This window comes from Haliotis rufescens, unplaced genomic scaffold, assembly GCF_023055435.1.
Source record: "Haliotis rufescens isolate VD_foot unplaced genomic scaffold, xgHalRufe1.0.p SCAF_11, whole genome shotgun sequence".
Taxonomy (NCBI): domain Eukaryota; kingdom Metazoa; phylum Mollusca; class Gastropoda; order Lepetellida; family Haliotidae; genus Haliotis; species Haliotis rufescens.
In genome coordinates this window covers 13,478,722-13,502,876 of record NW_025963791.1, presented here as the reverse complement: position 1 = coordinate 13,502,876, position 24,155 = coordinate 13,478,722, and the positions used below count along the sequence as shown (strand labels likewise).

At 38.8% G+C, this 24,155-nt stretch overlaps 1 protein-coding gene across 1 annotated transcript in view; it reads right to left on the bottom strand.

The window, feature by feature from the left end:
- LOC124141115 overlaps positions 1 to 20,241 on the bottom strand; it is a 55,438-nt gene extending 35,197 nt beyond the window's left edge. Inside the window, exons 1-5 of the mRNA XM_046509012.2 lie at positions 19,884 to 20,241; positions 6,623 to 6,672; positions 5,808 to 5,879; positions 4,502 to 4,652; positions 2,755 to 2,906 (exon numbers count right to left, since the gene is read on the bottom strand). Coding sequence (XP_046364968.2) covers positions 2,755 to 2,906; positions 4,502 to 4,652; positions 5,808 to 5,868 — 364 coding nt within the window. The 5' untranslated portion in view covers positions 5,869 to 5,879; positions 6,623 to 6,672; positions 19,884 to 20,241. The remainder of the gene's footprint in view (positions 1 to 2,754; positions 2,907 to 4,501; positions 4,653 to 5,807; positions 5,880 to 6,622; positions 6,673 to 19,883) is intronic.
- Between the last annotated feature and the right edge of the window lie 3,914 nt (positions 20,242 to 24,155).

Here is a 24,155-nt window from a genome sequence, read left to right as displayed (position 1 = left end):
TGGGGACCTATTCTGCCTGAGAAGTCCCACAAGTAGACAAGCATGGGGTACTGGGGACCTATTCTGCCTTAGAAGTCCCTCAAGTAGACAAGCATGGGGTACTGGGGACCTAATCTGCCTTGGAAGTCCCTCAAGTAGACAAGCATGGGGTACTGGGGACCTATTCTGCCTTAGAAGTCCCACAAGTAGACAAGCATGGGGTACTGGGGACCTATTCTGCCTTAGAAGTCCCTCAAGTAGACAAGCATGGGGTACTGGGGACCTATTCTGCCTTAGAAGTCCCACAAGTAGACAAGCATGGGGTACTGGGGACCTATTCTGCCTTAGAAGTCCCACAAGTAGACAAGCATGGGGTACTGGGGACCTATTCTGCCTTAGAAGTCCCTCAAGTAGACAAGCATGGGGTACTGGGGACCTATTCTGCCTTAGAAGTCCCACAAGTAGACAAGCATGGGGTACTGGGGACCTATTCTGCCTTAGAAGTCCCACAAGTAGACAAGCATGGGGTACTTGGGACCTATTCTGCCTTAGGATTCCCAATAGTAGACCTATTCTGCCTTAGGATTCCCACAGGGAGACAAGATTAGGGAACTGAAGACCTATTCTGCCTTAGGATTCCAGCAAGTAGACAAGCATGGGTTACTTGGGACCTATTCCGCCTTAGGATTCCCACAAGTAGACAAACATGGGTTACTGGGGACCTATTCTGCCTTAGGATTCCAGCAAGTAGACAAGCATGGGTTACTGGGGTCTTATTCTGCCTTAGGATTCCCACAAGTAGACAAACATGGGGACTGGGGTCTTATTCTGCCTTAGGATTCCCACAGGGAGACAAGATTAGGGTACTGAAGACCTATTCTGCCTTAGGATTCCAGCAAGTAGACAAGCATGGGTTACTGGGGACCTATTCTGCCTTAGGATTCCCACAAGTAGACAAGCATGGGTTACTGGGGTCTTATTCTGCCTTAGGATTCCAGCAAGTAGACAAGCATGGGGTGCTGGGGAACAATTCTGGCCTGCAGTTTACACAGGGGTTTGACTGTCTGTCTATCTGGTACAATGTCAAGGTTGAGGCAACAAAAGAGCCATTTCTGACTGAATGATTGCATGAGCAGCATTGCATCAGGTGTTCCTGTCAAAGGTGGATGAGTGAACTGATTGGTCGCCAACAGGTTACACACAGATGACAAGCATGAAATTCATGAGTGAACTTATTAGTTGCCAACAGGTAACACACAGATGACAGGCATGAAATTCATGAGTGAACTGATTGGTCGCCAACAGGTTACACACAGATGACAAGCATGAAATTCATGAGTGAACTGATTGGTCGCCAACAGGTTACACACAGATGACAAGCATGAAATTCATGAGTGAACTGATTGGTCGCCAACAGGTTACACACAGATGACCAGCATGAAATTCATGAGTGAACTTATTGGTTGCCAACAGGTTACACACAGATGACAGGCATGAAATTCATGAGTGAACTGATTGGTCGCCAACAGGTTACACACAGATGACAAGCATGAAATTCATGAGTGAACTGATTGGTCGCCAACAGGTTACACACAGATGACAAGCATGAAATTCATGAGTGAACTGATTGGTCGCCAACAGGTTACACACAGATGACCAGCATGAAATTCATGAGTGAACTGATTGGTCGCCAACAGGTTACACATAGATGACCAGCATGAAATTCATGAGTGAACTGATTGGTCGCCAACAGGTTACACACAGATGACCAGCATGAAATTCATGAGTGAACTGATTGGTCACCAACAGGTTACACACAGATGACAAGCATGAAATTAATGAGTGAACTTATTGGTCGCCAACAGGTTACAGACAGATGACCAGCATGAAATTCATGAGTGAACTTATTGGTTGCCAACAGGTTACACACAGATGACCAGCATGAAATTTATGAGTGAACTGATTGGTCGCCAACAGGTTACACACAGATGACCAGCATGAAATTCATGAGTGAACTGATTGGTCGCCAACAGGTTACACATAGATGACCAGCATGAAATTCATGAGTGAACTGATTGGTCGCCAACAGGTTACACACAGATGACAAGCATGAAATTCATGAGTGAACTGATTGGTCACCAACAGGTTACACACAGATGACCAGCATGAAATTCATGAGTGAACTGATTGGTCGCCAACAGGTTACACACAGATGACAAGCATGAAATTCATGAGTGAACTGATTGGTCGCCAACAGGTTACACACAGATGACAAGCATGAAATTAATGAGTGAACTTATTGGTCGCCAACAGGTTACAGACAGATGACCAGCATGAAATTCATGAGTGAACTTATTGGTTGCCAACAGGTTACACACAGATGACCAGCATGAAATTCATGAGTGAACTGATTGGTCGCCAACAGGTTACACACAGATGACAAGCATGAAATTCATGAGTGAACTGATTGGTTGCCAACAGGTTACACACAGATGACCAGCATGAAATTTATGAGTGAACTGATTGGTCGCCAACAGGTTACACACAGATGACAAGCATGAAATTTATGAGTGAACTTATTGGTTGCCAACAGGTTACACACAGATGACCAGCATGAAATTCATGAGTGATCTGATAACATGACTGATATCATATAATTACCACTCACACATGGAAAAACTATCATTCGTATGAACCAATTCAAACTTGATTGGCTGAAATTATGCCCAAACCTTGCTCATAAAAACATTTCTGTTAACACCGAAATGTACTTACCAAGCCAATTGAAGCTGCTTGGTTTGGCACGCAGACCATTCTTGGCGATGCTCGGTACGATGCCAGCTGGCTCCCTGAAGTAGAGGAAGGCATACTGTTCTGTCAGTTCCCGTGCATGGCGCCCGGACTCCTTCAGCTCTGCACGCTTTTCTCTGGAGACAACAAACAGTTGATACTTTACTCTACTTGACACACCAATCAAACAGTTGACTTTGCTTGTCACTGTCATTACTTTACATGTGACTTAACATAAATATTGTCCTTTAGATGAGTAAGCATTCCAAGTCATCTTTTGTTGTTCATTATTTAAACATAAGTATCACCTAAAAAAAGCTAAGATTATTCTTAGAATTTCGCTTTCATTTTTGGGGGACACTGTTACATGATAAATAATATGTTGCACTTAAAATTATTAAGAGACTAGAATGTTGTTTTACTTAAAAACATGTGTCTGCCCCCTCCTTTTTTGATACATTAGTACAAGTTGTTAGCGTAAATGTGTTTGCAAATCTGAAAAAGAGTAATTGCAAATTATAGCCTGGAAAGGTAATGGCTTCATGCCGAAATATTCATCAGCTGTAGAGTTTTAGCGAAAACAAACACTACTTGTTTGAGACAAAATCCAAATTATTTCCATGGAAACACAAGAAATTAAAAGAAATATAAATTCAACAAGAAAACGGTGTAATCACTATCCACTGCCATGGGGGACATTAGAATTTGTTTGTTCATATAGCAGTGATTATAAACTATAAACTATAAAAAAGGTCCAATAAAGCCTAAAAAAGGGATAGCAACTTGGGCCGCTTTATGTCATCAGACAATTTGATTAAATATGAAATTAATACACACAAAAGGCCCCTTCTCTTGAAAAAATAACTCAATCTTGATAAGTATCGCTTAGATAAGTTAACTTCAGTAGTTTGTGAAAAAACTTGTCCCCATTGCACACTCTATGCACTTAGTAAAATAGCATGGATCAAGGGCCATAACTCTGTAAACAAATATTTATGGGACCAATTTTTGAACTCTGTCTTGACAATTATCTCTTAGATAAGCATGCAAACTTTCATTTGAATAACTTTAGCAGTTTCTGAGAAAACCTGTCCCCATTTCAATGCAGTATTCACTTAGTTGAAAAGACTGGAGCAAGGACCAATGTTCGAACTCAGTCTTGACAAATATTTAAGATAGCTTGCAAAGTTTCATTCATGCAACATCAGTAGGTTTTTTTGGGGGGGGGATAAAAATATGAAAAGGCAATAGTTGAGCATGTGGTCATTGCACATATATGGTTTTATGCCAAAATATTCATTAGTTTGAGAATTATGGCTTGGATATGAAGCCAAGAGTTGTTTGACACTAAGTCCAAATTGTTACCATGGAAACGTATATATAAACAAAATAAAATTTAGAAAAATTAGAAAATAGCAAAAGGCACCAGTTATGCTGGTGATCAATGCATATACCACGTTTTGTTTTGTTTTGAATGTTTTTCAAGTTATTGCTTGGAATAGGATGGGAACGTCAACGCCAATGCCAATGTCAAGGTCAGTGCCAACACCACCTGGCCAACGCCAAAAAGCCAAACACAATATGTCTCCCCTCCCTTTGGGCAGTGAGACATAACTATTGACATAAATTGCATGTGGGAGTTTAAAGAAATATAAAATAAAGAAAAGTAGGTTCAAAGCTGCAGGCGAAGCAAATATTTTTGCCTATACTTCCATAGAGGGGTGGGACATACCTGTATTCCTTCTCTAAATCACGATTATCAAAGGTCTGTATGGCCTTGACCTCCCATTGACCTCGAACCTCCTGGTCAAGGTAACACCTGTCGATGGCCTGCAGCAACTCTGTTGCATCACGACTAGTGAGGGTGACATTCCTCAAGTTGTCTGCAACAAACAAAGCATACCTTTAAATATAATCAATAAAGTAATCAGTGGTAACATGCCCTCTTGTCAATCAGTGATCCGTCATTGCAAGTATTGCAACTAGCATGATTTACTAATTGTATAGAGATATCTCACTTTCTGGTCAATCAGTCCACCAAAAAAGGGTAATTTACTATCTGGTCAATCATTATACAGAAATAGGGAGACTGGCTTTCTGGTCAATCATTATAGTCAAATAGGGAGACTCACTTTCTGGTCAGTCATTATAGACAAATACGGAGACTCATTTTCTGGTCAATCATTTTACTGAAATAGGGCAACTCACTTTCAGGTGAATCATTATAGTCAAATAGGGAGACTCACTTTCTGGTCAATCAGTCCACCAAAAAAGGGTAATTTACTATCTGGTCAATCATTATACAGAAATAGGGAGATTCACATTCTGGTCAATCATTATAGTGAAATAGGGCAACTCACTTTCTGGTCAGTCATTATACTGAAATAGGGAGACTCACTTTTGGGTCAATAATTTTACTGAAACAGGGCAACTCACTTTCTGGTCAATCATTATGCTGAAATAAGGTGACTTACTATCTGGTCAATCATTTTAATGAAATAGGGAGACTCTCTATCTGGTCAATCATCATACTGAAATAGGGCAACTCACTTTCTGGTCAATCATTATGCTGAAATAAGGTGACTTACTATCTGGTCAATCATTTTAGTGAAATAGGGAGACTATCTGGTCAATCATCATACTGAAATAGGGCAACTCACTTTCTGGTCAATCACACTGAAATAGGGAGACCTATGATCTGGTCAATCATTATATTGAAATATTGTGACTTACTATCTTGTCAATCAGTAGACTGAAATAGGATGACTCTATCTGGTCAATCATTAGGCTAAAATAGGATGAGTCTACCTGGTCAATCATTATACTGAAATAGGATGACTCTACTTGGTCAATCATTATGCTGAAATAGGATGACTCTACTTGGTCAATCATTATGCTGAATAGGATGGCTCTGCCTGGTCAATCATAACTAACCAATAACCAATTACATCATAACTGGGTATCAAAATAACTAATAAATAATGGCAGATAAGAATATCTTGTAACGTGAAATCGTAGCTGTGGCTGTTTGTACGTACCTTTAGACAACTGTCTCTTGATCTTGGGGATATTAAAGTTGAGCTGTGCCTGTTCAGACATCGCTGCGCAGGCTATAACAATAATAACAATAACAATAATAACTGTATTAATGAGGATTCAACTGAGGAGTGTGCGTATATCCTACAGCTCCACATTTATAAACACCTAACAGACAACCCGATACCCCAGTATAGACATTTTCGGCAGCTCATTTGTTTTAGTAGAAGTAAACATGGAACCATTGATGGGATACAGTAACCATCAGCCACGCCATGAAGTCACAATAAGGACTTGACAAGCACTGTATATAGTACATTGCTCATGACATGTTTGAACACAAACCAAGAAAATTCAAACTAAAATTCTCCTATGACATTTTAGAATCTTGCATTCTGATTTGAATAGCAGCAGTGAGTGAGTGAGTGAGTGAGTGAGTGAGTGAGTGAGTGAGTGAGTGAGTGAGTGAGTGAGTGAGTGAGTGAGTGGGTGGGTGGGTGGGTGGGTGGGGTTTAACGCCACTTTTAACAGTATTCCAGTTACATCACTGCGTGTCAGCTTAATGTGGGAGGAAAGCCCCAAGTGATGCAGGTCTCAGACGTTTACCACTTCAGTGAAACCCATGAGCACGGGTATGGTGCGGACAAACCTAGAAACATAATCGGGGCGAACCAGTTTGAACCCACAATCATAGGTTTCTGACATGCCTAAGGGACGCAACTCTACACAGTGAATCGTGGTGCCTTAGACAACTGGGCCATCCATGCCCCCCATTTAATTTAAGGACCACTAAGGCGACATGCAGACATGGACGTACCTTGGTGTGTCGAGTTCTTGGAACCACATTTCTGTGTGTGAAGTCACAAACTGAAAAAGAAATATCATTTATTAAACATTTTCAAAAGCATAAGCCCGCTTGAACCTCTACAAGAACAAAATGTTTTTGTTCATATATATTCATACACGAACTACGGTTATAACGAACTAAAATTAGTGGTCCCTTTGAGTTTGTTATAACCGTAGTCATTGCACTTAGCGTTATGACACAAAATAATGGTGCCAATGACTTGGCATTTAGATATTTTCAGCATAAAAACTAAAGCCTAAAATCTTACACTAAAATCCTAATGCTATAACGTCATCATAAGGAGGAACATGCATGCTACAGTTCAGCTCCTTGTCTACCAAACAGATTACAGACTATGTGACAAAGATGCTGATGACTTTGCACGAGTGTGTGTTAAATATGTCAAGCCAATGTTTAAAATGGTGTTCAACTAACTCTCAATACATCTGCATTACCATTCTGCATATTTAATGCAAAATAATATGTTGTTCTGATAAATGTTCATCTATTATTTTCTGCTTCTTTTGTACTCTTCTTTATGGAGGAATAAAAGGTTATATATATATAAAGGTTATATACCAATTTCAAAGATGATGACCACAGAGCCAAATATGCAACTTGAGAGAAATTATAAAAGGTAAAAAACAAGGCAAAAATACTGCAAATACTTTAACATTTGTTACAATCCAACTAAACATATACCAAGTGACATTAAAGTTTGAAAAATAATATCTGAGTAAATGCCATAAATATGGCAACATGGCTGCTGAGGTGATATACTGAAATCATTTTCAAATGTCATTAACAAATTGGGGTGATACATGTATCATTAATTGGAAAAAGCATGGGAAGTTTCAGCTTCATTATTCCAGTTGTTTCTGAGGGAATATTTATGACAAACAACACACAATGCAAACCACAAAATTAAACATTGATGAGCCTATTGTATCATACACAGTTGGACATTGGATAATAAATTTATTATTTATTAAATTTAATAATCAATGTGAAGCTGATGCTTTACATGAGACGTGTTTGTTTCAATGACAGTTACACACACAGTTACTTTATATAAAAGTTGCCACCATTTTGGAAACATCTGGGATTTAAAGTCAATATTTGATTGTTATGTTCTGGGTTACTTATATTCCGGTATTTCAATGAATTATGTTACCATGGTTATTGTGTTACATCCAGTCATTTCTAGGTAACAATGTCAGAAATGGCTGTATGACAGGATGAAAGGCAATACAACAAAATAAGATTAAACCTTTACCACCCAGTTGTCCATCACCATAGTAACACATTAACCATGTTAACAAATTAGTCTCCCTGTTGCCAGCATATGCGACATATGTAAAAAAATTGTTTTACCTCTCTCAATGTCAGTATTTGCTTCAGGAATGACCTTTCAACTGTCAATATTGCTGTAATTCTATTGTTTACTGACAAACCCTACTTCACCCACTCCTAAATACATGTGCTATATACTGATAATTGACCCAAAACAGACGAGGTTAGCCCACTTCAGTGTGTAACTAGCTTTGCTAAGACAAGTGAAGTTTCATTTAAAAAAAAAAAAACCCACTAGAAACGATAAACTGATATTAGTTTTTGCAATTCACCCTCAAGGGGAAGAATATTTTACAGTGTCACATAGACCACTGGCAAATGATTCATTTTTAGAGCCCATAAATGTCTCTACCTTAAATAAAGCAAATATTATCCCAAGGCACTGTTTGATTAGCTTTGTGCCTGTCTCAGGCAAGGTAAGTAATGTATCTGGTGGGAGAGTTTGACTGATTGCATCACAATTGTCAGTTGCATGATGGCAAGAAAAAACATCAATTCCCCGGTAGTTAACACTGATGCTGAGTAACACCATCGATGGGAGTCTTCATAGGCATTTAGAAGTTGAAATCAATCATGATTACAAAATAATGATCTGAATTGTCTTAAGAAAATGAAAAAACGCCGCTAATCATGAATTTTTTCCATTCCTTTTGAACCAAAACACACCGTGTATGAACAGAGATGTGAGTATCCATTAGCAAAACATTGATCTTACATCTGACATGCCTCCCATTCTGGGAAGAGAGAAATCGGGTGTGTGTGGGTGTACACATATTTTAAGATTTTTACGAGGGTCATGTAAAAATGGACATTTTATAATAAAATAAAGTTCTTTTGCATTTTGTCTTTTCAGGGAAGGGTCATGAAAACAAATCTTCAAGGACATGGGGAGGGTCATCCAAAAATATGGGTTATTATTTTCTGTACATTTGTCACTAATTATTGTCAAAAAAGATTTGGCTCGACATTTGATTTGAGTCTGTTCTCTACCACTTGATCTCTGACAAGGATATTTTGTATATCGTATTAATAAGGGCCTTCCTCTGTAAACTTTCCAGGGCTCTTATTACAGCGAATAGGTTATTCCAATAGTTGTTCCATCAATAGTTGGGAGTTAACTGACTATAAAAGTTCAGTTTCCACCCTTGCCGAAAAAGGCTGGAATTATGGAGTTATATTGTGGCTGGACTCATGAGTCTCTGCATAGTTCAATCAAAAACGTGTCACGAATTCGACATCCAGTTCATAAAATGCCGTAGAGATTTCGGTCGATGGCAGGATTTGCAAAGTAAACCCTTTTTATTACAATGTAGATCGTGATTATCGATCAGATCATTTTCACTGGGCAACGCAACCTTATTTGAAGCAAATGCAAGTGATACGAAGAGGCTTCGTGCTTTCCTCCTACATTTGACTGGAGTGAGTGAGTTGGGTTTAACGCCGCTTTTAACATTATTCCAGTTATATCACGGCGTGCCAGCTTAATGTGGGAGGAAAGACCGAAGTGATGCATTTACGACTTCGAACCCACAATCATAGGTTTCTGGCGTGCCCAAGGGACACAACTCTGCACAACGAATCATGGCACCTTAGACTGGGACAATAGTGCCCCAACATTTGACTGGAATACTGTTGAAAGCGTTGTTAACCGAACTCACTCACACATCCATCCATTGGTACCAAGGGGCCATAAACTTTGAAAAACACGATGATAAATGTGTATTTATGTAAGCCAGTGGATGATAGCAGGAGCATGACATCAGAGTACAATGACACAATCAGTCAGCACCCATCAAAACATATGACAACTTTGTGGTGTAGTCGCTATTATTTTAAGCAACAAACCAGCGAGTGCTCAGACAAATGAGTAATCAGATCACATCAGCAATATTTCTTGTCCAACATACGTTCATGGAGAAGGACTCACTTGATTTTTGCAAGTCTTAATCAAAAATACAATTTTGGTGTTTTTCTCTTCTCCAAGTTACAACCTGTGAATGAAGTTAACCGAGGGTCGATTAAGTTTGATCACTTGCACCTGATGTACCAAAAATAGTTGATGATCTTTACGAGAGCAATAACAGCTGTTTACCATTTGTAAAAACAATACAAATATATGTACACTGTCCTGAATATTGAAGTACAATATGAATATTCATGAGCATTTATATGAGAGAGCAAGTCCAAAGGTGACACATGTCACACAATTAGGTAAAGTATTGTGTGCAATTAACATTATCAGGAACACAATTAACATTATTAGGAACACAGTTAACAGAATGGGAGTCATGTTTGACCCAGGTCCCCGTATCGCAATGATGTCCCTTGCTGATCTAAACGGCTGTAAAGTATTACATCGGGGAGGGAGGAAAAAAGACATTTTACACAATGTGCATCAAGCCCATTTTATCTTGCAGTTTCACAAATTTAATGCTTAGTTTTATTTGGAAAGAAAGAATTAGACATCACGAAAACAGTACTTTCAGATTATGCTTTTTTCAACTTTACATTCTTGGGGTCAGCTAATCTGTAAATACAAAACGTCAATGCCAGAAAATAAGAAGTATCGATAATCTGCCGAAACAGATTCCATTTAGCTGATTGATATATAGGCTGAAAATGATATCAGTGGATCAAAGAAAATCAGTGATGACACTAGGTGTTCGCGAAAAGGGTAACAATGTCCTGCCCTACCAGTGGCAGCAATTTTTCAAAAGAGTATCACCCCACAACCTAAGAGACTGTGAAAAGCACTACACAACACACATACATGGGAACACTCATAATATATCCAACATGAGTGAGTGAGTATTGTTTTATATCGCTTTTACCAAAATTCCAGCAATATCAAGGCGGGGGACACCAGAAATGGGCTTCACACATTGTACCCTTGTGGGGAATCGAACCCGGGTCTTCGGCATGACGAGTGAACACTTTAACCATTAGGCTACCCCACCACCCTCCAACATGAAAGAGTATTGAACACTACATTATGTTCAGAACTACTGATATAGTACCCACACTAAAAGTAAGATCTGAATCCCTAAGCACTCATTACTTATGCCACCGCAGGGAGAACCGATGCAAAGCTTCAAAAACAACGATCCTGCAGCCATACAGATGGAAAAGATTGGGTATTGATAGATTTAGGGCAAACAAAAAGCATCCTAAACAACAAAAAGCATTTTCTACATATACCATATATTTACTGTGCATAAAATAACACATGGACCATGCACGGTTAAAAATAATTATCATTTTCACTAGTCCAAAAAATGATCTGGTACAATGTCGACATTTACATAATAGTCCAGAGAGTTTTGGGTTGTGTTTTTTTCATGTTACACACAGAAATATTCTAGCTGTATGAAAGTGGCCTGTAACTAATCAAGACTGAACCAGACAATCCAGTTATTGACATTATGTGCAACGATCCCTGCCATCGCGGTATGATGACAAAAAATCAACCAAGTCGCCAGGCCTGAAAATCTGATTCAAGTTACCGCTCACAACCAGAAAAGACTTCTGTGGACCATGAGGCTAATTCACAAGGAAATGTCACAAGTCCTTCCTGAATTTTACTAGTCAGGGGATTGAAGGGGGTTTTATGTTAATTTTCGACTCTGTTATGGGAGTCTGTTTTAGAGTTTGGGATGACATACAGAGTAAACATGTCGTAAAAATGACAAACTGACTATTACGAACAGACATGAGCTCCCTGTGACTCATGTAACATGGCAACACACATGAGTGAGTGAGTATGGTTTTACGCCTCTTTTGGCAATATTCCAGCAATATCACGCCGGGTGACCAGAAATGGGCTTCACACATTGTACCCATGTCGGGAATCGAACCCGGGTCTTCAGCGTGACGAGCGAACGCTTTAACCACTAGACTACCCGAAAGCCCCACAACACACATGAAATACCAGCATGACAGGCTAACAGATGGTGATGGTGACACTAACATCTTGCTGTGTAAATGGATCTCATAAAAAGTGTGGTGGTTGTGTTATGATGATTCGCTTCCATGAGTAAACCAGATGCACCAACATTTTGATGAAATAGTTCATCCATCCTGAAGGCTCCACACAATGAACAAAAACCTGGTTCATCAGTCTTTCTGCCACTTAATCTAAAAATCATGATCCCACTGATATCACCACAAGACAACTGATATGAGTGATTATTGCTCAACGCTGCATGCATCTATTCACAGCATAAACCTGCACAAACAAAAAGGTTCCCCTTATAGTGCACCCTTTTGGTGCAGATACCTTGCACTCAGAAAAAACCCGATGGAGTCTAAAATATTTTTTTATTATCCACAGCAAATGGCGTTAAGCTCACTCACTCAAATTGAGCCACATCTTGTAGGACCGATATGAAATATCTCTTCTGCTCTCTCAAGCATGGATCAAAGTTAAGCCCTGTATCATCATGATCATGGAGTGGGCAAGCTGTTACTCAGACACTTGAGCTTTGTTCCAAGCTGACAGCACATACGTATTGATCTGGATGGAGTATTATTACAAAAATATGACACATCTGCTTCGTAGTCCAGCTGTATGCAACCAGGTCAAATGGAAAAATATACTCTGCCATCATGGCAACAGACATAGTAACGACCCCTGTCCAATCTCTGTAATATCTGCAATTTAAGCTCCTTACAGAAAAACAGTGTCATGTCATCCATATTAACATTGACCTTAAGTGTACCTGACCATGGTGATGAACAGAGCTAAAACATTAACAAATTAAAAGGCAACAAACAAATGCTTCATATCCCAATCTCAGTCTGTCGGCAGTAGTGAAACTGTCAACCCCTTTTTTTGTATGCTGGGGGTGTATTCTGGACTCAGCAGTGTGGTAAACAAGATGCAAATCAAATCGTATTTGGTAAGCAGATTCAACATTTCAAAAAAGATATGGTGTATGTAGAAAATCCTTAAGATATCTATACATTTTCTCAGTAATTTAACTTTAGATTGCATCCTTTCAGCAATGCTTTTGAGATTTTTGCATATAGGTAGTAATCGGGATTCAGCAACGAGACAAATTAGAAGGTATTCAGGGGAGGGAGGGTGGTACCCTCAGTACTTACAACCATTACTTATTAGGAATTACTTTATCTAGAAGTGAACAAATAATTAATAAACCATGATTAACGTCATGTTACCTCTGGTGACTTTGTACTTTGAGAAAATTTTTGAATTTCTCTTTCAATCAAGCCATAATCTGGTCACAAGAATATCCAACATATTTATCTTGTTTTTTACAAGTATCCCCTTCCAAGCAGTGAATTTCCAAAAGAGAACCAAGCAAAGATCTTATTTACATAATCAAAATATTTAAAAATAATATATACCACTCAAAAGAGATCAAGGAACCCCTGATTATTTCATGACTATTGTTAATTGTCATGTCATGACAGATTAACTGAAGTAATATGAAAGAATTGGGTGTTCATTAACTTCTTTTGTGTAGACTACAAAAATCTGAGCCATGGGCAGACAATAGCCATAACAAGTCATTTTAAAAATCAGTTGGTATTTAACTTCTTTTGAGCAGTATATCCAATTTTTAAATCGAAAAAAAAAATGGAACTGAAGATGTATTGGAAAAAGATATGGCACTTGCTGTATTTTAGAACACAATGATCAAGTTGTTCAAATATTTTAATACGCATAACCTCAGAAGTTTGGGTGGAGAAGAGTTATGAGAGTGAGTGAGTTGGTTTAAACATCATTCTGAACAGTATTCCATTATCACTGCATGTTTGTTTCATGTGGGAGGAAAGCTTAAAATGATTCATGTCTTTGACATTTACCATTCTGATGAAACACGAAGAGCACGGGTATGGTGCTGACAAATCAATAAACATACTCAAGGACTCTGCCCACAAACTGCTGCGCCTTTGATAACTGGGCCACACATGCTCCCATTACAAGATGAATTTGGGGCGCAATGAGAACAGGAAATAACAGACATGCAAACAGAAAGATCCAGGAAGTCAATTCATGAACTGATGATAGCAAGGAAAATGACTAAAGAACCTTAAAACAAAATCTCAAATATACCTCAACTAGCTGAGCATTAATACATCAATGAAATAAAACGGGACAAGAAGAATGGGCATCACACGTTTGGCCATGTTGTGCATCAAACCTGCGTCAGTTGACGAGTCCAAGTTTTAATCAGCACGCTACCTTACCACCCTCATTGTGAGAAATTGACCAATGGCCTTGAAATATATTTTATACTTGTTAGGATAATAAGAAAAAAGGTCTGCCTTAGATGATTGGTTTAATCTATTCACTTAGATATGAATAAAAAATCTGTACTTGTTGAAATCAGTTTGAACCTTCTTATCGGGAATCTTTTTTTACCATGAAGGTGATTGTGCCATTGCTTTGTCAAGTATGTACATTCGTCTTTGACAAAAACTGAAGTTTAACAACACAGATAGCATCTAAAGACAGTTTGTTTGTGGTTTTGCGTCACCAAAAAGACAGTAAGGTTGGTTCATTATTATCAGCATGTCATTATTGAATTGCCAAAGTCAACATCAGTAGCAACAGCACCAGCTTATGTCCACAACTTGATAAAAGGGGATCCTAGTTGTTATAGGTAAACTTTTTCAGGGACTTTTTGCAGGACAGTTAATCAATAAACGACTTTCACTCTGACTTTGACCTCAATTGAACGCTACAAAAACTCTTGACCACAACATGATATGATTGTTATCCCAAAATGCTCAATGGTTTCAAAAGTGGATCAGTTAGATTAGGAAAACCTTTTTGGGGCCTGGACTTTTACAGGACAGGTAATCTACATACGACTTCCACTGTGACCTTGACCTTACATGAAAGCTACTAAAACTCTCAAGTTTTCAAGGGCCCCATCCAGGTTTCATGCAAATGCAGTATACATTTCATGTGTTATCATGTAACCAATCTTTTTTTCATAGCATGGCCATGGATTGATTTGACTTGATGTAAGCAATGGCATGTTGAGGAAGCATTCCCCCCAAAACAGAATGTCACCATTTTTGTAATAACATGAACAATGACCTTCACCTTTGACCAAGGCATCTTAAAATAAACCTAGAGTAGGTATTTACCAAGTTACCAAGGTGATGAAAGCAGGAATTAAATGGCATAAGATGACCACAAAATTCTCATGTGTTTTCTTGCAATCTTGACTTTCAGTCATGTCTGGTCTAAATGAATTCCCATGTGGAAGATGTGGACTGCAGAATATCCTGATGTCTACAAGCTCTGTCTAATTTCAAAGATCAAAGTTTTAAACAAAATTGTTTTATTTGAAAACAAGAGTCATCAGTATTTTCACAAGTTGAATCATTCTTCACCAGTTTCAGGTGACAGCTGTACCACTTTTAGAGGAATGAAATATTTTACTTAAGTATGTCTTGGATAACCATCAGATATTTCAGAGAAAGGTCTGTATTAGAGTTCACACACGCCAAAGCATAAAAATCAGACTGTTATATTAATACTCAAATAAACACCTAACGTGTATCCGATAACATCCCCGTAGTTCCAATGTTACATTGCTGAACCAAGTCTGCCTTAGTGTTACACTCAGGACCACTTGCTTTGGATCAGTATCTTAAACATTCACTGATCAGTGTGCCGAACAGAACATCAACATAAACTAAAGTTTAGAGGACATACATTTCACTGAACATATTCATATCATCAATGTCATCATGGCTGCCATGGAACAAGCAGCCTGGAAGACATCTGTTCCTGATGTAATAAGGTATCCAGGACAGCTCTTCAATGGTAGCCTGGAGTGCATTCAAAAGACAAAGCATGGACATTTCTTGTGAATGGTCCCGTGTTCAGATCTACTTTTTGCTCTTTTGCTTACAGGACTTGACAGGACTATCTACCTGAACTTGGTCATTATTTCTAATAATTCTACTCCGAGCAAATACAGTACCAGCCTTTAAGATGTGGAGTGTCATTTTGACACTGGAGGCAATTGCAATCCTGGGGACATCTGGGCACTGAAAGCAGTGCAGGTTACCAACCAAATCGGCAAGTCCAGTTTAGTTGTTCCTGACAGTGCAAACTTCCCTATCCCTTCACCAAATGGTCATGTTTGACAAGCTAAACTGTATTCTGAAGGTCTTTGCTCACCTCAGTGGCATTCCAAGAATGTCAGGAACTGGACAAGAAGATAGTCTTGAAGTAAAGTGGTATACCTTTTCCGACATTATCAAATTAATCTTAGTTTCAGGAAATTTGTGTCTTGTTGCTGCCCATGCATTACTGATTCTGGTAAGACTCACCTGTATTTTACAATCAAAACTTCAATGAAGTGCATTTCACTTCATGCCGATGTGGTCATTCACTCAGGTGACAAGTCATGAAATAGACAGGTGAAATACACAGCACAGTGGATGTAGCTGCACACATCAATATCAATATGGTTAGTGTTCTATCCCACTGATTAACAAGTGAAAATATTGAATATTGATTCCAGTGTACCTTTACTAGGCTTTAGCTTTCTGAGTCAAGAATATATCACTTCCAGCGTATAAACCTAAAGCAGACCTTCTCACCAACATTTCATGAAAATGAAATACAACATAAACATGTATTGAAATACTATATAAATTTTATTCTCACAAGGAAAAATAAACAGAAAGCTAACATTAAAGTTGCAATGGTTAGTCCCTTTTGCTGACCAATTATCTCAGACTAATCTGCCATTAAAACTTAAGCAAATAAAGTGCATCTCTCAAAACAGTTTCTCAGCTTTCAAACCACCTGTATTCAGCTACTCCATAGCTCAATGTCATTTTCATTATTAGGATTTCATTATCTAAAAATGTGGAAATAACACAACAATAAATTCACCTTTAAAATAAGACTTGCACATTTCTGAAACCCTGCAATCCACAGGTTTCCAGAAAGACAAATGCAAAAAAACATAGAATACCAACATCAGAATAAAAACCTTTTCAAAGCCTTTACCATATAAAAAACCCAGCAAAGATTCTTACAGTTCTTACATCTTAGACCTACAGTGCTTATGCCTTCAATATACTTACGCATTTTATTCAGATTTTCAAATTTGATGTGGTTCCAAACACACAAACTTCATAACCAGAAATGGACATTGATAAACTTTTCAGAAAGGTGTATATTACAAAACATTAATTTATAGGGTACAAGCTACACACAAAAAGGAAAACATTCATATGTGACTTGTAATCATACTTCAACATTTTGAAAGCGTTACCTCAAACTCAAATCTTTTTCGTAAAATATCTAAAGTAGTCATATGTTAGGGTGAAAAGTTAATTTGTTGTACAGGCTAACTAAAATCAATCCAAAATTTAAAAGTAACAGTGAGCGAGTGAGTTGGCTTTAACGCCGCTTTTAACAGTATTCCAGTCTTATCACGGCTTGTCAGCTTAAAGCGGGAGGTGAAACCCACGAGCACGGGTATGGTGCTGACAAACCTAGAAACATAATCGGGGCGAACCGGGATTCGAACCCACAATCATAGTTTCTGGCATGCCCAAGAGACGCAACACTGCACAGTCAATCGCGGCACCTTAGACGACGGGGCCACCCAGGCCCCCTTAAAAGTAACATGCAGTCTAGATATTTGTTGAGTTCTGTACACAGGTAATGAATTTCTGGTTTATTTCTGGTTTATGTATCAATAGTTCTGTACTGTCGCTTGAAGGGGAAAGACAATTGAGAGGATGATCTTTTTAATATAGCGAGTGAGTTGGGTTTAGCACCACTTTTAACAGTATATCAACGCATTTCAACTTATTGTGAGAGGAAAGCCTGAAGTGATGCAGGTCTTAGACGACCTACAATCACAAGTAAGGTGCTGACAAACCTAGAAACATAATCAGTGCGAACCAGGATTCAAACCCACATTCAAAGGTTTCTGGTTCACAGGAAACTTGAACATATGTTTTTAGAAAGATCACCATGATTGTCAAGTTTAGGGTCAAAACCTCAAGGTAGGTAGTGTTATGACAATATTATTAATGATTAAACAAATTATTACATGATTCATAAATGCTATTCCTATATAAGGTGAACACTTTAATATTCAAAGTATTCACAACAGTGCTTATTGTGACATATTGTTGATTCTTTACTCTCCCAAAAAGGAACTTTGTATTGTTGATTCTTTACTCTCCCAAAGGAACTTTTAAACATGGGACAGAATGCATCAGGCCAGTAGACTTGGAGCCGATTCTTCCCTGCAAGATGCACTCCCAAGATCAGTTCTTCACAGCTCAATAAGAAGGCTTCATCATCATTATCATCATTATTACTGTCGTCTGTGTGAATCAGTGTAGGGCTAGTTGTCCAACGTTGGACCTTGGGGACGTCACAGTTAGGTCATGACACAACATACATCATGGAACCCAACTTATCATCATAAAACATACACAGCCAAGATATGTGCAGGCTCTGGGCTTTTGTTCCGCTATTATCAGTACCAATGTTGTTTGTGAGATGGTCTCCACCTTTGATCTCGCTCCCACCATGATAGAAATGGGAATAACTCCTTTTTCTCTAAAATATCATTGTTAATTCAACAACACCAACACACAAATTTGGTACATAACACCAATACCCAACTTTTAAGTCAACATTTGATACATTATGGCTCTGACCCAAAAGTTGCAAAAACAATATACACAACAATAAAACAACATTGATTGAATTGATGCCCACACCCTCAGCAATGGTTTGTCTGATTTCAGCTTAAACTTTGAAACAGCTGTAGTTGGTACTGATTGCTGCAGCTTAACACATCATACACTCAACAAATCTAAACATTATACTGTGTATCCATTTAAGATAAGGGACTGGTCAGTTATTAAAGGTTGGGGGGGGGGGGGGGGGGGCAGAAAGATGGCGCTGGTCTTAGTACTGTATTATATTTTGCCGACCCATACCCCCATTTAATGGAACATTTTTTCATGTCTCCTCCCTATAATAAATGCTGTCCCTAAATAATGTTCAAATTTATAAAAAAAATATATATTTTTGCTACACCCCCACCCCCCAATAAAAAAACACACTCTCACACACCATGATGACACTGGCCCAATATTGTAAATAACCAGTCCCTAATACAAAATCAAACAAACCATAGGTATTTAAAAAAGCATCATGTCTAAGAATCCTAATACATCCAATGCTGCTGCTTTTCTAAAATTCCATTTTCATGTGTGGTAATATTTTCTGAGTTATTTATGCCTTAATTTATGAAATACACATCATTTGTCTGGAAAATAAGAGTGTTTACAATCAGGCATGAGTCACGCCATCCTGGTATCACATGGGAAGCAGTCATTGTCTTGAAAAATCTATTTGCTGGATTTATAAATAGACAGTCAAGCCTGTGTTCAGATATGTTGTTCGGTATGCATTTATCACTCTTTAACACTGAGGAAGCGTATCCCTCAGTGACCAAGCTGAACCCAACGCCTTCCCTTTACGAATGAGTGACCTCAAGGCGGACCACAGGGCGCTGCGTTGAGGTCGATGTTGCCAACTGCAACTTGCAAGGCGTGTATTTACATAATGACATCTCGCATCTTCTCTGCATCGCAGTAAACGGCCGAATTAGCGTTGCCCAGTATCCTAGTTAATAATCACCATTTATAAGCAGCATTTGCTGCCAACTATGACGTAGGCAATAGTTCGTAACCTTGCGAAAAAACAAGCCCGGCATCTCTCCGAATTTTAGCTATGGCATCGCGAGAGAGCCTGTGGTTTGTCAGATTCGAGACTCTACACCGTCCACACATGTGTCCAGCAATCGAGTCTACGGATCATAACACACTATATCGACAAACCTACCTGGTATATGACGCAATAATATTCACGTCTTGTGAAAATTCAAGCAACGATCAGAAGGAAGAACTCGCAATCTCTCCGAAAAGAAATTATTTCCAGCATACACCCCTTGAAAACAGCGTAGAATCTAATGGCGCGGTTGGCCGATTTGTGATTGTTATGGGAAACAACCAATCAGATATCCGTATTTCGTCACATGGTTTCATCGCGTCAGCCCGAGGCCTACAGTTCAACCAAGGCAAGGAGGACTTTCCCTGTCGATATCAGGTGTTCATCAAGACAGTTCATGTGTGGTCGAAGTCTTCGTTATATATCTTGAATGTTGAAACTTGCATTAAAGGGACATTTAATCACAGCTATACTATAAAGTATGATAAGTCGTCATAGCTAACATTGCCTATGTCACAATGAAGTAGCGTCTTACTATATTTATGCCTTTGATGTCTCTGTCATCAAATCGTTTGTGCACTTGATTCATATATTTTATTGCATGAACATTTAACGTCCCAACCCTTTTAACCAATTAAAAGTATTTTGTTTTGTTACATATCAAAACAAACAGAGCCAACAGTTTTTTGTTGTTTGTTTTTTTATAGTTAAGTTCAATTAAATTTACCAACATGTTTTTTCAATGAATTTACCATATGTTTGAACAAAATATTATTCAAATGTGGTCTGCAATTGTTAACAGATGACATTGTCTCTCTATACCTGAATTATCTTAAACTTATATCCATTTTTGTTACTTTCGCTTCCAACAGCGGTCTCGTAGTTTTCAAGAATATTTTTTGTTAAAGCTGATTTTGTATACAATCATATCTAAATGTATGATAACGAATTTTCGTGACCCTAAATATTTTTGGATACTTTTGTTTATATTTCTTTAGATTTTGCAAACACAAAACTACTTTTGAAGTCGCAAATACAAGAGATGGTGAACCGTCCCTGTGTGTTAAGTAGGGAACATTTACATTTCAAGGTTTTACATTTGAAATGAAATAATTTAATTTTCCGGAAGACAACTACACACAAAGTCAATCTGCACACAAAGTATATAATAAATAGGATATTCCATGTGTCTCGTGAAATATCATTTTTCTCTCATCTGGTGACGGGGGCAAAGGAAATATTTTCACGAGTTCGATGTAGTTGTCTTCCGGATAATTAAATTATTTCATTACAAATGTAAAATCTTACTTACAATAAGCTTGATCCTAGTTTCCCCTAAGCGACGCCTAGGCTGTTTGTCAGTATGTTGGATCAACACTGCGCAAAGAAAATGTTGTAGCATATACCTACCTATTAATGCAAGTACCTATACTGTCACAAGGCGCACATGTAACCCAGAAGATAAAACAAATTACATGTGGTACCTTCAGTATCAGGAATGAGAATATGGCACATTTCAGTTTAAAAATTTATGTAATACAAAAGTAGAAAACATAGTATGAAGACAAAACGTGTAATATGTTCACACAACAATGACTTCTTGAAAGATTTGTTATTATGTTGACATTATATACTAAACCAAATTAAAAACTTAACAATCCTAAAATTTTAACATTTTGACCAGTTATCATTGTGGGGCCCTTATTGTGTATTTAAACAGTAATGGACACGTATCGTCTTCAGATAACACCCGTTTTTGTGCAGGTGAATCGATCAAAAATCATGTGCAGAGCACTATAGTGGCAAAAGTATTTTTTCACGTGCAACTGGTCACGTGGCCATAATACCGCACGTGTTTTCAGCCATATTTGTTAGCAGTCATTAACAAAAAAAGAAAAACACAAGAAAACAAAAGTCTTTACGGCCATTTGTCATGCCACGCCTTTCAAGTGTGCAACGTGAACGTGCCATCGGCATGTTGCAGACGGGAACGTCCGTAGCTGAAGTCGCAAGGACGATGGGTTGTAGTCGACGGACTGTTTATTATTTACAGACGCGTCTACAGCAAATGGGTACCACTGCTGATCGCCCTCGGCCAGGTCGACCACGTGTGACGTCACATGCAGAGGATCGTCAGATTGTCTTACGTCACCTCCGTAACCGATTTTTGACGGCTACATCAACCAGAAATGAACTGTTTAGGGGTAGACTGAGTGCGCAAACTGTTCGAAACCGTCTGAGAACTAAACTGCTCACCTTCAAGCACGACGGCCATACTGCGGGCCGATTCTTACTCAGTTACACAGACGTCAACGTCAATTGTGGGCACAGCGACACTTACGATGGACTCAGAGGAGTTGGAATCAAGTCGTCTTCAGTGATGAATCCCGATTTAATCCTCGATTTGCTGATGGTAGGGCCAGGTTGTGGAGGCGGCGTCATGAACGTTACGCCCAGTGTTGTGTACAGGAAGTTGACAGATTTCGAGGCGGAAGTGTCATGGTGTGGGGTGCTTTCTGTGGCAATGCACGTTCCAGGCTTCTTGTCATCCGTGGCAACCTCAACGCAGCTGCTTACCGCGACCAGGTACTGGCACCAGAACTTCTGCCTTTTATGGCAGCACATGGACCCGGTTTGATCTTCCAACACGACAATGCCAGACCCCACACAGCAATTTTGACAAGGAATTTCCTTCAGAATGCGGGAGTCAACGTCATGGACTGGCCGTCAAGGTCTCCCGACCTCAATCCCATCGAACACGTCTGGGGTGCTCTTGGCAGAAGTCTGCGCACTCTCCAGAACCAACCACGGGATTTTGCAAGATCTTGGCACCATTTTTCAGCAACAATGGCGTCGTCTTCCCAATTATGTGTTCAATAGCATCACAAGGTCCATGCGGAGGCGTTGTGTGGCAGTTGTCAACGCACATGGTGGCCATACACGCTACTGAACACTGAACTTGTGTGCCATCAGATTCTCGTGCTTGGGACTTATGATTTAAACTGTTGATGTTACTACCGAATACCGTAGGTGCTTGGAACAAATTATGGTTACCACCGTTTATTAAAATCCTTCTTTGGACATTAATGATTAAAAATTACCTTCTCTGATACATTTTTCCGTTGCATATCACATATGGGATTACTTTTAAAAATTTAAAGTTTTTATTTTGACTCAGTATATGTTATAAAATAGTGTTAACATTTTTCAATGAATATTTTAACCTTTTCTTTTTAGGATCTCTCAGGATCAACTGTTTGCGAAAGCTTGATCTAGTAAGAAAACTTTTCGAAGAAGTGTCATAAGATGTTACCTGAGTGTAAACCAACTCCATGGCAAGATGTTACCAGTGTTTAAACCAACTCCATGGCAAGATGTTACGAGTGTTTAATCCAACTTCATGAAAAGATGGTACCAGTGTTTAAACCATCTTCATGGCAACGTATATCCAGTGTTTAGACCAACTCCATGACAAGATGTATCCAGTGTTTAAAACAACTCCATGGCAAGTTGTGACCAGTGTTTAAACCAACCTCATGGCAAGGTGTATCCAGTGTTTAGACCAACTCCATGGCAAGATGTATCCAGTGTTTAAACCAACTCCATGGCAAGATGTATCCAGTGTTTAAACCAACTCCATGGCAAGGTGTATCCAGTCTTTAAACCAACTTCATGGCAAGATGTTACCAGTGTTTAGACCAACTTCATGGCAAGATGTTACCAGTGTTTAGACCATCTTCATGACAAGGTGTATCCAGTGTTTAGACCAACTCCATGGCAAGATGTATCCAGTGTTTAAACCAACTCCATGGCAAGGTGTATCCAGTGTTTAACCAACTTCATGGCAAGATGTATCCAGTGTTTAAATCAACTCCATGGCAAGGTGTATCCAGTGTTTTAACCAACTTCATGGCAAGATGTATCCAGTGTTTGAACCAACTTCATGGCAAGGTGTATCCAGTGTTTAAACCAACTCCATGGCAAGGTGTATCCATAGTTTAGACCAACTCAATGGCAAGATGTATCCAGTGTTTAAACCAACTCCATGGCAAGGTGTATCCAGTGTTTAAACCAACTTCATGGCAAGATGTATCCAGTGTTTGAACCAACTTCATGGCAAGATGTATCCAGTGTTTGAACCAACTTCATGGCAAGATGTAACCAGTGTTTAGAACAACTTCATGGCAAGATGTTACCAGTGTTTAAACCAACTCCATGGAAAGATGTTACCAGTGTTTAGACTAAATTCATGGCAAGATGTTACCATTGTTTAAACCAACTCCATGGCAAGATGTTACCAGTGTTTAATCCAACTCCATGGCAAGATGTATCCAGTGTTTAAACCAACTCCATAGCAAGGTGTATCCAGTGTTTAACCAACTTCAT